This window comes from Falco naumanni, chromosome 7 (assembly GCF_017639655.2).
Source record: "Falco naumanni isolate bFalNau1 chromosome 7, bFalNau1.pat, whole genome shotgun sequence".
In the NCBI taxonomy this organism is placed as follows: domain Eukaryota; kingdom Metazoa; phylum Chordata; class Aves; order Falconiformes; family Falconidae; genus Falco; species Falco naumanni.
The window spans coordinates 15,220,289-15,237,228 of record NC_054060.1 but is presented as its reverse complement, the minus strand read 5'-3'; the positions used below and the strand labels follow the sequence as shown (position 1 = coordinate 15,237,228).

At 38.5% G+C, this 16,940-nt stretch overlaps 1 protein-coding gene across 1 annotated transcript in view; it reads right to left on the bottom strand.

Moving 5' to 3' along the window:
• The window catches only part of FBN1 (fibrillin 1), a 157,391-nt gene that overhangs the window by 48,612 nt on the left and 91,839 nt on the right, over nt 1–16,940 (bottom strand). Inside the window, 13 exon segments of the mRNA XM_040601426.1 lie at nt 1,296–1,421; nt 2,230–2,355; nt 6,014–6,136; nt 7,045–7,170; nt 7,306–7,431; nt 7,921–8,049; nt 8,142–8,267; nt 9,543–9,767; nt 10,598–10,723; nt 13,343–13,393; nt 14,376–14,513; nt 15,483–15,602; nt 16,261–16,386. Of these exon segments, the coding sequence (XP_040457360.1) occupies nt 1,296–1,421; nt 2,230–2,355; nt 6,014–6,136; nt 7,045–7,170; nt 7,306–7,431; nt 7,921–8,049; nt 8,142–8,267; nt 9,543–9,767; nt 10,598–10,723; nt 13,343–13,393; nt 14,376–14,513; nt 15,483–15,602; nt 16,261–16,386 (1,668 nt within the window).

Below are 16,940 nucleotides of genomic sequence, written 5' to 3'. Positions count from 1 at the left end.
TACATGCAGACAGCATCCCTCCAGGGGGCTGTCCTTGGCTAGGACCAGGAGGCAGGGATTTCCCTGCCTCACTGTTAACAAGGAAGCATTGCTTGGGACATTTGCCACTACCCTGCGTCATGTAATGCCAGAATGGTGGCTACTGCCAGGCACTTCCCCAGAAGCCATACCTCAGATTCCTCCCTTGCCTCCATGACCTTTTCTGTCTTTTGCCTTCTACTAATTGCTTCATCTTCCCTGACTGCTCCTTACGCTGGGAGTGATAGCTGCGCCACGTGTAACTGATCAGCACTCAGCACGAGGGTGTTCAGGTCTAGAGTACTGAAGATCTTCATATAATTTAGCACAGAAACAAAGAACATTGAAAAGTTGGTCTACAGGGTACAATTAGGGATTTCTTGGATTTAGATCAGTTCATATGTAAGTCAAAGGCAGCTGTTACTAACACACAACTATTCCTCCACCGTCCAATACGCAAAGTACAACTCCAGCTCTCAGATTGTTCTACGAGAGCTGTAAAAAACCAGCTTCATATATTTGGGGCACTTACAAAAATATATTATTAACTGTGCATAATAACGGCAGACTAATAATAAAAGTTTGTGTCAAAGACATTGCCAGAAATGTGTTTATCCTAAGCCTACATTAAAAATTGTATTAAACATATGTTTGCATTCATATTTGGGCAAAGTCTAAGACTCTCAACACCTTGGCTTGAGACGCCAGCACTAGGATTATTAATGTCATGGCCTCAGAGCCTATATATTTGAATCATTTCTGTTTGCTGGCAATACATGAAATAATGCAAATTTTCATTTTGCTGATATAATGCAGTTGAGTAGCTGTATTGTTGCCACTTCGCAAAACCTGAAAATATATTTTAGCATATATTTCAAGCTATCAGTGATTGCCAAAATAACACTTGGAACAGATACCTGTTATTTGCATGCATAGTATACAATTAACTAATCCAAATGCACTGGGGTCCTCAGAGTCTGTCAAATTACAGGCAATGGCATTTTCTGTTCTCTTAGACCAACAACAATGCAGTAATAAGCCCAGTTTTGTTCCCAGTGGGCATTTTGTCACTCGTTTCAGCAGAAGCAGCATCAGGCTGAATGTTGTGCCACTGAAGTCCAGCAGAGCACAAGCTCAGAAAATTTGGATAAGAGATACAATATTTAGCACCAAGAAGTGAAAAGAAGCACAGTGAGAGGAAGTTTTGAACACTAGAAAAAAGGGCACACAGACTCATGAGTTTAACTGGAAATTAATAATTAGACTTTAAAACATACCTGTGCAACCAGTTGTGCCTTTCTTGCCTGAATAACCCATATCACAATGACAGATAAACGAGCCCTTTGTATTCTCACAGGTTCCGCTCAGACAGATGTTTGGATGCAGATCACACTCGTTAACATCTAAAAAAAACCCCATGAATTAAGATTTATTACATAAATTTCTTAGAAAGTAACTGGCAAAATCTCTTGGGATACGATGTTTTGGTACGAAAATGGGTCTACGTATTCAAAGAGAAAACTGCTTAGGTTAGTTATTCTTTACCTAGCGTATATTTTGAGGTCTGGTTTAACACTGCTATATTAACATACCTTTAATTCCAACTCTCCTTAAAAACAGAGACTAAGATTCAGCATATTATCCAAAGAATGACAATGACTATTTATTGATGCTTTCTATGTATACGTATGTGTGTGTATACACATTTTTATATTACATATATAATCTAGTTTTGTACATATATTTCTCCTCAAATACACTACAGATTTTTAATTTAAATGTGAAAATTTCATTTTGGAGATACATTGTTTCATGACTTTTGTTCTACCAAGGTACAGCACTTGCACATAGTTTTGTCTCGGAGACAAGTTTAAATCAGGACTGGTGATTTATCTTGCTAGAGATTTTCCATGCTGTCACTCACCAGCATTTCCTTTCTGCAAGGACTCTCAGCTGCATAAAACCCTCACAGGAAGAGGGCCCAAAGATATGATGCTATAGATCACCATGTTTGCATCCTGATCTACAAGGTTATAGAGATTACACCTGCATTTGATAAACATAGCTTGTGCAAAGGGGCTGGTCCTTATGGTCAGGTGGCCAAAATTAGGGCATAAAAGCAATACCATTTTCTGCCTTCTTGGAAATAGTGCCTTAATAAATATTTTTTCCCTGGTTAATGCAGATTGGAATACATGTACTTTCACTTACCTATGCAAGTCTTCATGTCTTCAGATGCCATGAATCCATCATAGCAAAGACACCTGTATTCTCCTGGAATGTTTGTACACTGGCCTCCATCACAGATGTTAGGATTGTCTTCACACTCGTCAATATCTACAGGGAAAAATCAGATTAAAATATGCTAACTTTATGCAATGCAACTAAGCATAATCATGGCAAGCAAACATTTTAATGCTCTGATAAACATGAAAAAGCTTGAATCCTTGAAAATAACCAAACAGTACATTGCAAAATTGTCTTGATGAGTAAGTTGATCATCTTCAGCTGAAGTCAGTGGCAAACATTCTGACTCCAATGGGAACAGGAACCAACTTTACAGGTAAAAAAGTCATTGACAGAAAAAAACAAAACAAACAGAACCTTTGTCACACCACATGGCCACATAAAATTGGAGATTCTTGGATACAATCCATCATTGTTGAGGTCAATGGAAGCTCTAAGTCAAATTCAGTGACAAAAATATTGGACTTTACAGAGCTTAAAAAACCCATCAGACATGCAGAATACCTCTACAGGTCTCAAGGGTGGTGACAAACTGGAACACAGAGTCAAACTCACGATGCGAATAATTACAGTACATACATTTATTTCACTAAGAGATTTTACTGGAGTTTTTTAGCATTTCAGCTGACTGAACATCCTCTAGCATGTAGGTTGTTTTCTCAATTCATTAAATTGGCCATCACTGATTGGGGCCAAGCTGCATATACTTTATTATATTAATGCAGCCATGCTAAGGTCTGGAATCTTTCAGAGTCCCTAGGGTTATATTAGTGTTCCTTGTAAAAATCCCTAGAATCTCCCTGTGTCAGCACCAACTCAGACCAGCAAGAGCAAAAATCAGAAACTCTGCCTAGTGATACCATGGGAAAAAAATCAGCACAAAAAGGACAAGATTCAGGAACCCTCTCCAAGACAAAGGGTGTAACTCATTATCAGACCCGTCTATTGTGGATTGCAGTAATTATGCAGCTGCAGAAAATGAACTCACTTTAACTTAAAATATTATGTTCGTTATTCTGCATTTCTAGCAGCTAGTGCTTGTGTGGATACACAGCTTCTACAAGGAAGAAGGCTGACCAGTCCCTGTTCATCTTAACAAGCAAATAATGTTGGCATGGACATTAGCCTGAAAATGTTAATTTGGAATGGAATTTGAATTAAAATGCAAAATTAAGCTCTAGAAATGGGGATAATAATGACAGAAATAAAGAACTTTATTTACTAACCTGTCACTGTACTGATTTCACAGTTGGGGGAAAATCAGCTGACAAAGAACCTGTTGTTTCTCCTAATTGAGCTGATTATTTATGCATAACCTCACCAATTCAAACCTGACCTAGTACTGAACTGAACAGCATTCTTACCAGCTCTATTATCAAGAAATATATTCTGTAATGGCTTCTAGCTTTGTGTGATGTTAAAGATAAAGACATGTTCACACAGACAACAAACTGAAAATGTAAAATAGGAGTTTCACATACTCAGGTCACAGTACTACTGTATCTTGTACCATGCAAAACCAGCTACTGCAATAAAACCAGATATTCAGCACAATGAGTAGAAAATGTCACAAAATACATTTTTTCTTATTTTTCACGCAGTTTGGGTAGAGGCAAAATTTCAGCATGCAGATTCTGAATATTCACCAGATGTTTATATATGTAATTAACGTCTCTTCAAGAGAAGGCAGCAGCATTTTTAGATACTAAAGGTTGGTAAAGGCAACCCCTCACATTTCTAGATATTTTCTTAGGCAGAGTTTGACTTGACATCCACAGGTATCTGGTGTTTCTGCTATTTAAACCTTTTTATGTGTTGGCTATCGCATACAAGTCCTTCTTAGAGGAGAGTATGAAAATCAATAGCTAATAGCTATTACTGGCTGCCTATGAATGAAATTCTATTTTTCAGGGTCAAGGTTGGATATAAATATGCAAAAATTCACAACTAAGATCAGATGCTTTTTTATTCCTCACCCAGGTAACATCAGACTACAAACTTCTATGGGCATGTTTATGGTCAAGTTAACATGTGGACAAATCACTGAGAAATCTGTCCCTGCCCCACAGCACAGGCAATTGCTTTCTCCATTTTTAATTCTGAGAAGGGAAAGATGATACTTTCCTATTCCAAAGATTTTAGTTTAATACACAGGAAGGTGCTCTAAATGATCCACTCTGGTTTTGGGTTTAGGTAAGTCTTTGGGTGGCTAAGGGCAAGCAGGAGTAAAGCACAGAACTGTTTCTAGCCAGCAGACTTGAGATCCCTAAGACTGTCCAAGTATACACTTGGGTCATTTGGTTCCCAGTCAAGCCAAGAAGATGAAAACAGAAAAGTGGCTCAGAGACCCCTGCTTCCCCCCTCCTCCCTTCCCTCTCATGTCCTTCTAATCCTGTCACTTGGGTTTTGATTTTGGCTGAGGCACTATTTTGGTCAACTGGTTTTATTTTTGCATTGAAAAAGTGCCCCAAACACCAATGTTTTTGTATTATCTTGCCTTTTTCAGAAACTTGACCTAAAGCAAACTATTTCTAATCTAAATATTTTAGGTTTTAAAATACTTAATTTCAGGGTCAGCCAAATTTGCACTTTTTCTAGTTGATTTCTTTCTTTGAACAAGGGTCCAATGCTTGAAGATCGGCTACTTTACATCTTTCTGCCAGTGTAAGCTACAATGGGGGGGCAAACTACATTTAACTATGCTTTAAGGCTCTTTTATCCTTTGGAATGGTAGTGGGTGACCTCGAGGTAATTGAGACCCTGGTCAGAGGTCTATAAATATTTACAAATTCTAAATGTGAGCTCTCTCTATTAATTCAGTATAGAAAACCCTCCATTTGTTCAACTATACAGGCAATTCTATTCCAAGGGATTAACCCTGTTAATTTTCTTATGCTTCTCAATAAGCTCTTGAATGGAATTGGCACACAGCTGGCAAAAATTCACATGCCTCAGCAGGCCAGTGGTTGTGCAGCAAGAAGAGAAGAGTAGGACAGAATTATCTTTCCAGTAACCTATGTGGAAATCACCGACTACAATTCACTTACTGGGATTATGACTCCCAGACTCCTAAAGGAGAACATTTGACTGTTACAGAGCTCTGAAAGTTTTCTCGCAAATCCTGATTAGAGCTGTTTCCTAAGAAAGATTCATACTAGAAATATTCAGATTTCAGTTTGTCTGAAAGTCATTCAGTTTTGAAGTAATGCAGTATGCTTGCATTTGACTAAACAAAGAACTAAAGATAGTAACTTTCTTGCTTGCTTAAAAGCTGGTAACACACAACCACAGAACAAGGCAATCAGCTCATTTTCTAGCATTCCTGTCTATTTTGTCTCAAATATAACCATACATTACACATGCAGACCATTTTGGCTTCTGTTTATGATGATCGTTTCCGTTGACTTCAACACATTATGGATTCACATCTAATATAATACCTTAAGGGAGAAAATCTCTCTCTTACTGAAAAAATGACAGCTTTTTGTTACAAAACTTAGAATCAACTTGTACACCTTCTGAATCGATAAAGAATCAATTCCCTTCAAACCAATTCAGTCTGCAGTTGTCCAATTCCATTAGTTTGGAGATGTTTACTTAGAAAAAGAATTTCACTTTCCATGCATTACTACTTTTTTTTTTTTTTCCAATATATTTGTTACAATAGAATTAATCTTAAAAAGAAGCTCCGTTTTTAAACTATTGAAATAAACACTTCCAGCAGAAAAGTTCCCAAAATCTCTCTTACCAGTACATGTCCTGTGGTCTGGCATGAGTGCAAAGCCTTGTTTACAGCTACATTCATAGCTGCCCTCTGAGTTTGTACAGAAGTTCTCACAGCCGCCATTCATTATGCTGCACTCATCAATATCTAAAAAGGAGAAAATTACAGTTAAACCCCACAGCACCTTATACTGTAAAGTACACTTCAAGGACACACTTTGAGTCAGCTTTCCAGAACAGCATCGGTCCACAATCTACACCTGGTATTTGTACACTCCTTGAACATTCATTCAGGTGTTTGGAAATATAGGCATGGGGATGGATGTCAGGCAAACCAGGGAGGGAAAAAGATGGTATTACCTGATTGCATATACAAATACCTCTACAGTTCTCTTTCTGCACATAAAAATATAACTGCTGGGTTACCACAGTATCATGAAGGCAGCAAAGTTTTTATAAGGATCAAGGGAAAAAAATATCAACTGGGCAGAATTAAAGCCAGTGGACTTTTCATGTGTTTTTGTGTTGCACAATAGAATGTATGCATATAAGAGTGCACAATACATGATTTAAGCTAAGTGTCGTTTACAAAATGTGGCTTTAAAGAAAAAGTTACTGGAAAGGCCCTGTATTTGAGACAGTTGCAGACCAAATTAGGAAATATTTCAATTGAACCACATGATTCTACTCCATAGTCTGTCAGAAATGCTGATTTTTACTAAAATACATAACTCAGGATTTAACACAGCACTCCCTCTTAATGATCAAAATCTGAAGTCTTAGGCCATTTAAAATAGTATGCTGTTTTATGTATCATGACTGATTTACTGGAGAAAATAAGCTATAACACAGTGAACTGTAGTGCTGCCATAATTGTGTTAATTCCTAGCAATAATGGAAGTGCACATTTTGGGTATTTTGCAAATTATTTTGACAGACTGTGTTAGATTTGTGAACCACCATTAAAAATGCTTTATACAACTACTAAAAATGGAACAATAACTTTTGTTTTATCTTCCCCGTTCACTAGAGATCCTGTGTAGATTTTGTCCTTACCAACACAGTATAACTTGTCAGGTGTCGATTGATATCCAGGGTTACAAGCACACTGATATTTTCCGATCAGGTTGACACAACGTCCATTTCGGCACAAACTGGTGCTTAGGTCACATTCATTTATGTCTGTTGCGAAAGAAGACAGGAACACATTTTAGGTCTGAATGAAAATGATACTAAAGCAAACATTATAAATGCATGTGCAGCACATGAGAGGTACAAAAAGCTGTGCACGATAGTGATTTTGCCTGTATGTCTCACCTATACACGCAGAGATGTTTGGTGATATCTGATGGCCTGGAGGACAATCGCAACGAAAACTTCCCTCCGTGTTGATGCAGGTGCCACCTCGGCAGAGAAGGGGATTGCGCTGACACTCGTCGATGTCTGTGGGGAGAAGGGAAGGCACATCACTGCAGGGGCCAGCACTGCAACAGCGAGAGCCCATCCCTCCCCACTGCCTGCTACCCATCACAGCACTGTCTCTTTAGATTGGCTCTGGAGCCTTTCTTATAGCTAGTTATCCTTCACACCACAGTGCAGTTAAAATAGAATTAAAAGAGGCTTCTTCTAAATTTTAATCTAGTCTAATTTCAAAGTTCAGGATGGTGTCCCACTTAGCAAAATGGGGATTGCGGGGATAAACTTAACATCCTAAAATTCTGACCCTCACTCATTTATGCTTTGGCATCCTGCAGAAGCAGTAAATTCACATTTGGGGTGGAAATCAAGCTAAAGTGAACTTCAGTAAGACTCACAAAATAAGAGGGGCCTAAACCCAGGTGCAATCAAACCTTAAAAAAAAATACAAAATAAACAAAAAATAAACCATACATAGCATACTATTGCACATCTGTGATCTATAAAAAAACATACCCATGCAGTTTTTCATCATCATAAATCCACTTTCATAGCCTTCAAAACATTCACATTCAAAGTCTCCAGGAGTATTGACACAGATGCCTTGGCCACAAAGATCAGGAGAGATGCGGCATTCATCAATATCTGTAACACAAAACACACCCACCATATTTTCAAAGGAGTTTAGTTTTTCCATTTCAAATCAAAGTTATGAGACACATATCCATGCACTTTACCTGTGCAATTCCTCTCTTCAGAATCAAGGGCAAATCCACTGTCACATCTACACTTAAAACTGCCAATGGTATTTCTGCATTTTCCATGGGTACAAAGACCGGGGACCATTTTACATTCATTGATATCTAAAAATGGAACAGTGAGGACATATCATCATTTCATACAAAAACAGTGCACAAAAGAACAGTGTCAACTTCAGAGCTCATCCTTTCTCGTAACAATAACCCCTCCTTTTGGGAAAATTGTAGATCACACTACATAAACCAAGACTGACTTCTACCTGACCAACAAAGAGACACTCGGCACTGGAACTTCCAAGAGCACTTTCTGCCAGAAAATATTAGTCTTCCCTTTGTCCTGCAGAATCTGATTTGCAGCTCACAGAAGTTAACAGTAAGATTTCAGTGGACAGAGGATCAAACCTACAAGGGCAAAGGGAACTTCCAAAAGAACCACTCTGTCTTCTGGTTTCCAAGAAAAAAACATGACTTCCATGAGTCACAGAAAACATAATGAGCATAAATAAAAGCATATGTCACTTTTCTTTATGGATAATTAATGACTTAGTAACTGTTCATAAAACTAAGGCTGACACTAACAGCAGCAATTGTCATTCATATGTATTTTCTCCTCCTTTCAGACTTCAGAATGTTTAATTTATGGGGTAATGGGCTTTCTTTATAAACATATTCACATCAATTTGTGCTTCTGACATTGTCCAGCTTAACCCCACTGGCAACTCCAGAAAGATGGCTTTCAGCACATGATGCTAGGATATTGCTGTGTGATTTCCATTTAATGCTGGAAGTTTACCAATAACACTCATAACAATACTTGGTTTACAGTAAATTAAATTCTGCTGATTTGAGCTATCATCCTGGAAACATTTTTCTTTACTTCTCCAAGTAGCTCCACAAGAAATTCCTAAAATTATTCACCCTCCCTTGCCTGCTCCACAGTAGAATTAAAGTTATTGCACCCTGCACAGGTAAGGACTGCTCTTTCAATACATCCAAAGGTGATTGCTCAGTTTGTTCCAGTTCTTGTACTTCAGGGTGCCAGGTTTTCAGAGTTACTCCATCAGCCATACGCACCAATAGGTGCAACACAGGAGGCAAAGTCAGACACAATTTAACCTCTCTAGCAGGGACACAAATTTAATGCTTTGAGGCTGCAGTATAATACAGTATTTAATGGTCTGTCAGACAGACTAGATTATTTTATGTTTTATTCTGGCCTTAATTTCTATAAAATCTAACTGGATTTTCAAACGTGTCTTATGGCAAGTGAAATCTCTGACTGTCACTGAAATCTTCAAACCCACAGAAACTGTCCAAGGGAAGAGTAAAATGAAAAGCCAGCAGGATTCGCTGGCAACAAACCACAAAAGGATCACATACCTTTAGAGAAAGGTTTCCCAGTTATCTCTATCTTAGTAGAGAACCCAGATCCTCTAGGACAAAGAGCTTCAAATTCAGGTGACCCCTTCAGAGGGCACTCCTCACACTCAAAGCCCCACGCTGCCCCCACTGAACAGCAGCAAGCATCCATTCGGTGTCGGCCTGGTATTTGAGAGGTGCATTGCTCATCTTCATGCTGCAGGTAGCAACTCTCCAAGCGAATGTCTGTTGGGCAATTGAACAACATGTTGAGAGAGAAAGAGAAAATTTAGTTCACCGCAGAGGAATCCTTTTCCAGAATCCCTTCACAGGACAGTTTGCTTCATGTTTTTATGGACTTACAGGAGCGTACCAAGCACTCTGCATAATTTTTAACAGCAAAATATTAATGCTAAACTCAGGAATTAAGCATTGAAGTAAATTTGAAGCACTATTCTGAAAAATTGTGCTCAACGCTTGAAGTAGATTTTGGATCAGAAGAGGATTTTAAGCATTCCATCTTACCATACCATACATATATAGGGCCTTTTAATTACTACAAGCTATGTCTTGTTCTGAGATGTCTTACACATTTACTGTCTTGAAGGGACAAAGGTGCTTTGGATGGACAGCATACAGAACTTTGATATTCTGTTGCACCCTCCATTAAGGCATACAGTGTGGCTAGGAACACCATATCCCTTCTCAGACACCTGACTCCCAGCCCACAGTAGTTTCCCCTCCCCGACCCTTCCAAACTCAGTGATTTCAGTGAGGTTGCGGATGAAGAGTGCTGAGAGCACAGATTATGTGTAGGGAGTTGTCAGATGAACAATCTAGAACTCAAGCAATGCTATTCACTAGCTAGCAGATGGTGATGGGCTTTAGCTACTACCATTGGAATCTGTTCATATTCTAGTTGAATGAAGTTCATGCCCCTGACTGATTCCATTTGAAAATTACTTCTGTGGACAAAAATAATGTTCCTTACTTGTAAGAACACATACAGCACAAATATTGGTCACCATACAGATTTGTTCTTCCCTAGGAGACCTGTAAGTGGAATTAATACCTACCAAGACATGTCCGTCCAGAAGCATCTAAAGTCATTCCATTAGGGCACTGGCAGACAAACGATCCCAAGGTATTGACACACTGCCCATTTGTACAGACTCCAGGAAACACCTCACATTCATTTACATCTATTTCCAAACAAAATGTGAATAAAAGTAGTCACTAGCATGCTAATAAATATCATTTAGCATTGAACAAATCAGAAAAAAATATGAACATTCTAATGTTTGTTTTTAAGGTAAAATACAAAATTACAGCAGTTTACACGCCTTGACAAAACTCCAAAGGTTTAGGATTTCCTATGCAAGTCAGCCAGAACCAATTAATTACAGAAAACTGCTGATGATTGGAAATAATACACGTTGCTTTTTGCCATTCCTACATATACTGAAATCAAACTCAAAAGTAACAAAAAAAGGGAGAGGCATTTAAAGATTATATCAATTTTCACACTCACTGTGGGCCAGACTTTTGAAGCAAATGGGCAAAGACAGACAAAGGCAAGTGCATAATGAGATTATAAATTATTCCAATGAGATTAAGGTATGCTGTATTTTTTTACTGGGTTTTAATATTTTTTTTTTTATTTTTAATGTTTGTGTCTTATCAGGCACACCTCTGCCTGTCTCGAAACTACAGCACTGTTTGAAATCTGGCCCTATGGCCTTGTCAGCAATTAGTAACTTTATATAGATTAAAATAAACTCCTTAAGACTGCACACAGAGTTTAGCTTCATTAAGTAAAGATTATATTTAAGTGGTAAATTTTATACTTTTGGATCAGGATAATTTGATTAACTGTGTTAGCTTGGCCTGGGCATAAATAAATGTTTAGTAACCTAAATGTGGGGGCCTCCCACTTTTTTGTGAAAATCATATGCTTCACGACTGTCCCTTTAGGAAAAAGCCTCCAGTATTAAATATGGCCCAAGATGAAGCATGACAATTTTTAAGACAGGAGAGGACAAGAACAAGAAATGAAAAAAGAATGACTCCGACAATCTATAGCTGAGCACTCATGTGTAGGGCAATCAAGAAAAGGGTAGGCTGGACTCGCGAGGCCTCCAGACAACGTTCCTGGTGCAGACAGACTCTGCAGCTCTCAAACCGCATGAAGCAGGGTGGAGGATAAATATGGGGTGGACATCAGCAGCCTCTGCCCTTGAACAGGTATTATAAATGAATGGCCCATATTGACTGGAAAGCAGAAAGTAAAGCCAGTGGACTATTAGAAACCACTGAAATCCAGCTCACGGCCTGTGAGCAATATTCCAGCTGACAACTCCAGGGCTCACCCGTAAACTAGAGGAACACTGCCAATTTAGCTTGCTTATTTCCTTGCACAAGGTCCATTACTCATTTTGCATGGGCTGTGTATGGGAGAACTGAGTATCACCTTTTGGGAATGAAGCTTACTCCCTTGCCCTGTCTCTCACTTGCCAGTACATTTCCTAGAGGTCTTTCTCTGCCTTGAAAAATGCTTATGTTGGTTGAAACCAAAATACGGCTTCAGTACGTTAAAAGCAGGGGAAACCCCTCTGAAAAATCCAGGGCTATCCAGGTACCATGGAAATGAGAAAGATTAAAGCATATAATAGATGTAATCCAAAGTGCTGGTAAAGGAAATGCTGAAAACACTTATGGCTACATCTTGGAAGGATAAACTTTCCATCCCAGCAGTGTTGAAAATGTTCTAAGACTTTCCTTGTGAAGAAAGATAGGTGGGGCCACTTTCCCTCCCCCCCCACTCTTTTCTTTCGCTTACACACTCCAGAAAGTGTTGCTGAGGTCAGATAAGTTATGTACAGTGGGTCTGCAGCACAGACATGCCAAGGTATTCGGTCATAATTTGGAAAGCAAAGAATATGTGTGAGGGTGTTCCTCTTTTTTTTAAAATTTTATTTTATTTTTTGTTAAGGGGAAAAACAATGTTTCTTTATGGAAGCTACATATGGGAGTAATTTTAAAAAAATATTTTAACTGCAGTGTCATGTCAGATGTTGTCAGTCAGGCTGACCCACAGCAGTTTGAGACACTGAGCTTCTGCATATTATGGAAATATGCAGTACTTTTCCAGGGGTTCAAATCAATTCAAAGGAAGATGAAATAGGGTGGGACCTTCATTTCTCACAGAATAGTATAGAGTCATCTCATACCAAGCAAAAAGCTACACATTTAAAACATCTTTAATCTCCTCTTTAACCAAAGTTTAACTGTGTCCTGATGCCTTTTTTTTGTGCTTTTTAATAAGACAATGAAACTAAGCTTTGGAACATGTCTGATTTCATATAATGTTGCGTGGAAGAAAGCCAAGGTTAAGGGGGGAAAAAAAAACAACGCAAAAAACACTTTCATGTCAAATCTAGTTTTTAAACATTCTTTTTCTAAGTATAGAAATGATTTGTCATACCACTGTACCAATAATGCCATGTTTTATAACATATATAAGATACATACTTCGCCCAAATAGGTTACTCAGTAAACAGTATTTGAAGAGAGAGTACCATCTCATTACACTGGTAGACACTATATTTGCAAGTGTGTGCTTTAAGATACACTGTGAGCATGTAGGAATACTAAACAAACTGAAAGCAAATTCATCCCTGACATAACTCTAATGAAGTCAATTGAACTACAGGAGGTAAAAATTTGGCACAGTGTTCCTCTATGCTAAATTAACCACTTAAATCAAAACACCAGCATTTTTTCATTCAAGCTCTGATTTCTGTTAAAGCAACAATAAATACCTTCACACAATGTTCCTCTTATTCTTGAATATCCTTTTTGACATATCGGGTCTGTAAAACAAACAAAATGAACTTTTAGAATGCTACAGTCCAAAACTCACCATTATCTTATTGTGCAAAACTGATCATGTGAAATATTATCTACAGTTGATTGCTATGAGAAGTCTAAGTGCTTACACAGTATCTCAGTATTTTCTGAAATAACAGAGATAAGATGGGGCAACTACATAAACTACATAGTGTCAGCCATTATCCTCTTCTGCTTCCCATGTGTCTTAGCTAGCTAACCCGAAAGTGGTTATATGATTCTTGCTTCATTCAAATCAATTAATTCATTTAACTTGATCACGGCACATTACAGCTCTATTTGCCACGGATGGATGAGGATGAATTCTGCTAAGATATACAGGGTGAACTTAACCAAAGAGCTGAACAAACTAGCAGCTTTCAGCATATAGAAGTGACAACCCACACACATTTCTGCATTCATTGGCTCACCCTTGGGTTCCCAGCTCATCCCACAGTTCAGCCTAATTATCAAGTGAATATGCAGAGACCTCAACCCATTTCTTGATCAACTGTATGATTCTCTAGGTCACCAGTTAATCTACAGAGTATAACAACAAGGGCTACTCCCTCTCCTCCCTCCATTACCACACCAAAGATCCATTTGTTGCAAACATTTTTCTTAGGAGCTCTGGGGAACATGCATCTATTGCTACATCATTAGGAACTCTAGATCACTAATTATGACAAACATGCTAAAGTAATACTTCAAGTTACAGACTGTAGGTGTGGTCCCTTCCCTTCAGAATTTAAACTTGTAAAATGTTCACTATAAAATCAAGAGTAAGAACCTTCCATAGCTACATTCTACTTCTCAAATACTTAAGACTTCCCTTTTTCAGGCTGAATGACTGCTTGATAGTACAAGTTGCTTGTCTAGCCTGTGCCCAAACTTCTATGACAATAATCTGGACCACCCTCAGAATAGGAAAAATCCTAGGGTCCGGAGGAAAATGAACAGTGTTACCTCGTTCACATGGTGTACATGGGCTTCCCCAAGCAGCACCTAGTGAGGAACAACACTGGGACTTCAGAGTTGCTCCATTGATATTTATTTCACATCTTCCATCCACTATGTTCTGCCAACAGGTGCCCTTAACAGTTTCTGTTTGGAAAAAAAACAGTGTATTGTCATACAGATTGTTTAGCATTATACATTAATATATTTGCAAACGCATGTGAATTTAACCATGAAGAAGAATCATCCTTTCATTATAACTTACTACATCAGATCTGAATTTATTTCAGAAGCTCTTGAAATTTATCCTTCTTTATGCTGGACTATAGCCTGAAATCATCCCAGCACAGAGCCCTTGCAAATCCTAGTTCATGCTTATTGGCCTCAACAGGGAATATCTCAACACCATTCAAGATCTGAGTCACTGTATTTATTATGACTTAGATTAGAGGCACATGTAGAAGAGTGGTGTAGATATGAGCCCCTCCTAGATCTTCCATTAATCTATTAGATTCTCCAGTCTGGATATGTGATCCTCCTATATAGGAAGTAGCAGGAGAGAGCTAAGGATCAGACGGAAATCTAGTTCTACAGTTTTCCTCACTGACGAGGCAACAGCTATAAATTACTGTCCCTCCAGAACAGGTAAGGGAAGAAATTACAAGTCCATAGAGTATCTGAGTCACAGCATTGTCCATGGCTGCTCTTGAGCTGGTCTGGACTGTATACAACTTACTCATGCTCCACCTCAAATAGAAAACGGGCCTTTCTAGAGGGCAGATCTTAACGAGAACATGTCCACCTCTCTTGCAGGAAGAATTAAGCTGGTGAGCATAGTCCTGAAGAAGTAGTCTTGGCATTTCTGTATTTCTTACAAAAAATCTCATCTCTCTTTCAAATTTAACATGGAAGCATACCCCGCTCCCAAGTGCTAGCCACACTGTACCCACAGTAATAGTGAAAACAAATACTTTGTTAACATTGTTTCTTAACGTTTTTCCACCAGATTTATCTATACAAGTTATTTTAAAATATTTCCTAAACTTAGTGTATGATGTTTGTATGTCACTGGACATTTTCAACCAGCAAACGTAAAATCTTCACAAGAATAAATACCTATGCAGATGGTTCTCGTTGTGTCCAAAGTACTTTCAGGAGAACATTCACAAGCAAAAGAGCCTGGTGTGTTCTTGCACACCCCATTAACGCAGGGGTTAGATTCACACTCATCAATATCTAGAAGAGAAACACACTGCCGTTAGTGCCAGGAAGCATTAACAAAAGTACATATGGCCTTTTTCAGCTTAGGGAAAAATGAAAGAAGCTTTCCTCATGACCAGTTTTCCTGATACTCTGTTTTTCTATTATGAAACTCTTCACAATAGACCAATGATGCATGTGCCCTAAAGACACCCTAACACGTTAGAACATTAAAACTTCGAACTTGGAAGCAGTATCGCATTTTTCCATGATACCCAGCTATTGTCCTGCTTCATGGCAATGGAGTGCATTGTTTAAATGATCTGATACACATCCTGTCTGCGGCTCAAAAAGGGTTCAAACTAGGAGCTGTCTGGCTCTGTTCTCCACACAAGGTAACAGATTTGTATAACTTGGTTCTTCTCAAGTTTCCCTCACCCTTGGCACAGTGTGGGCCTGCTGGTAGCAGTCAATGAGAGGGCTAGTACACACCTAACAGGCTATTCCACAAGGTTATCTAACATTTTCATTTTGGCCTTCTCTCTTCTCATTCCCCTACCTCCCCATATAATTTCCTCATGTTTTTTTTTATTTCTACATATTATATCCTCATCAAGGTTCAAAGTCTTTCTGGCATAATCTGAGAACAACCCGTAAGAATAAAACCGGGACAAAATGGAGTGTTACCAATTACCTTCACATGTCTTTAGGTCAGGAGTATATACAAATCCTTTTGGACAGGTGCAGGTGAAACTTCCAGGGGTATTTCTGCATTGCCCGTTGTCACAAAGCAGCATGTTCAATGCACATTCATCGATGTCTATAATGAAAATCAAGAACTTTTTAAGAAACAAACATTTCTGGAATAGAAGCCAGGACAGAATTTCCCTCCCAACAGCCACATTTTGTTAGATTTTGTGTATATGGAGAGGAGGAGGAGACAAGGCAGAGGCAGGGGAGGGAGGGAGGAAGGGAGAGAGACTAAAAAGATTTCTAGATTCTTTTAGTAGACAACAAGCTTGGAATTATTTCAAATGGAAACGACCATACCAAATAAAGTAACACTAAAGATCCCACGTGCACCTTCCTTCTTCATGAAAACTATCATTAAAATAACAGAAACAATAATAGTTCTACGAATCACAACCACACAAATACTACCTAGAGAAAAATAAACATTTTAATTTTGGTTTTTAAAGGGGGGGGGGGGGGACACACAACACACCCACCCTTCTCTGTCTATTTTTGTTGAATTTTTCCTGAGCTTTATTCTTTAGCAGACTGCTTTGCTTTTGTAAGAGCTCATAGTTCCTTTCTACATATATTCATAATATGTGACAGCCACGCTATCATTCAAAACAAAGCTGAGAATCT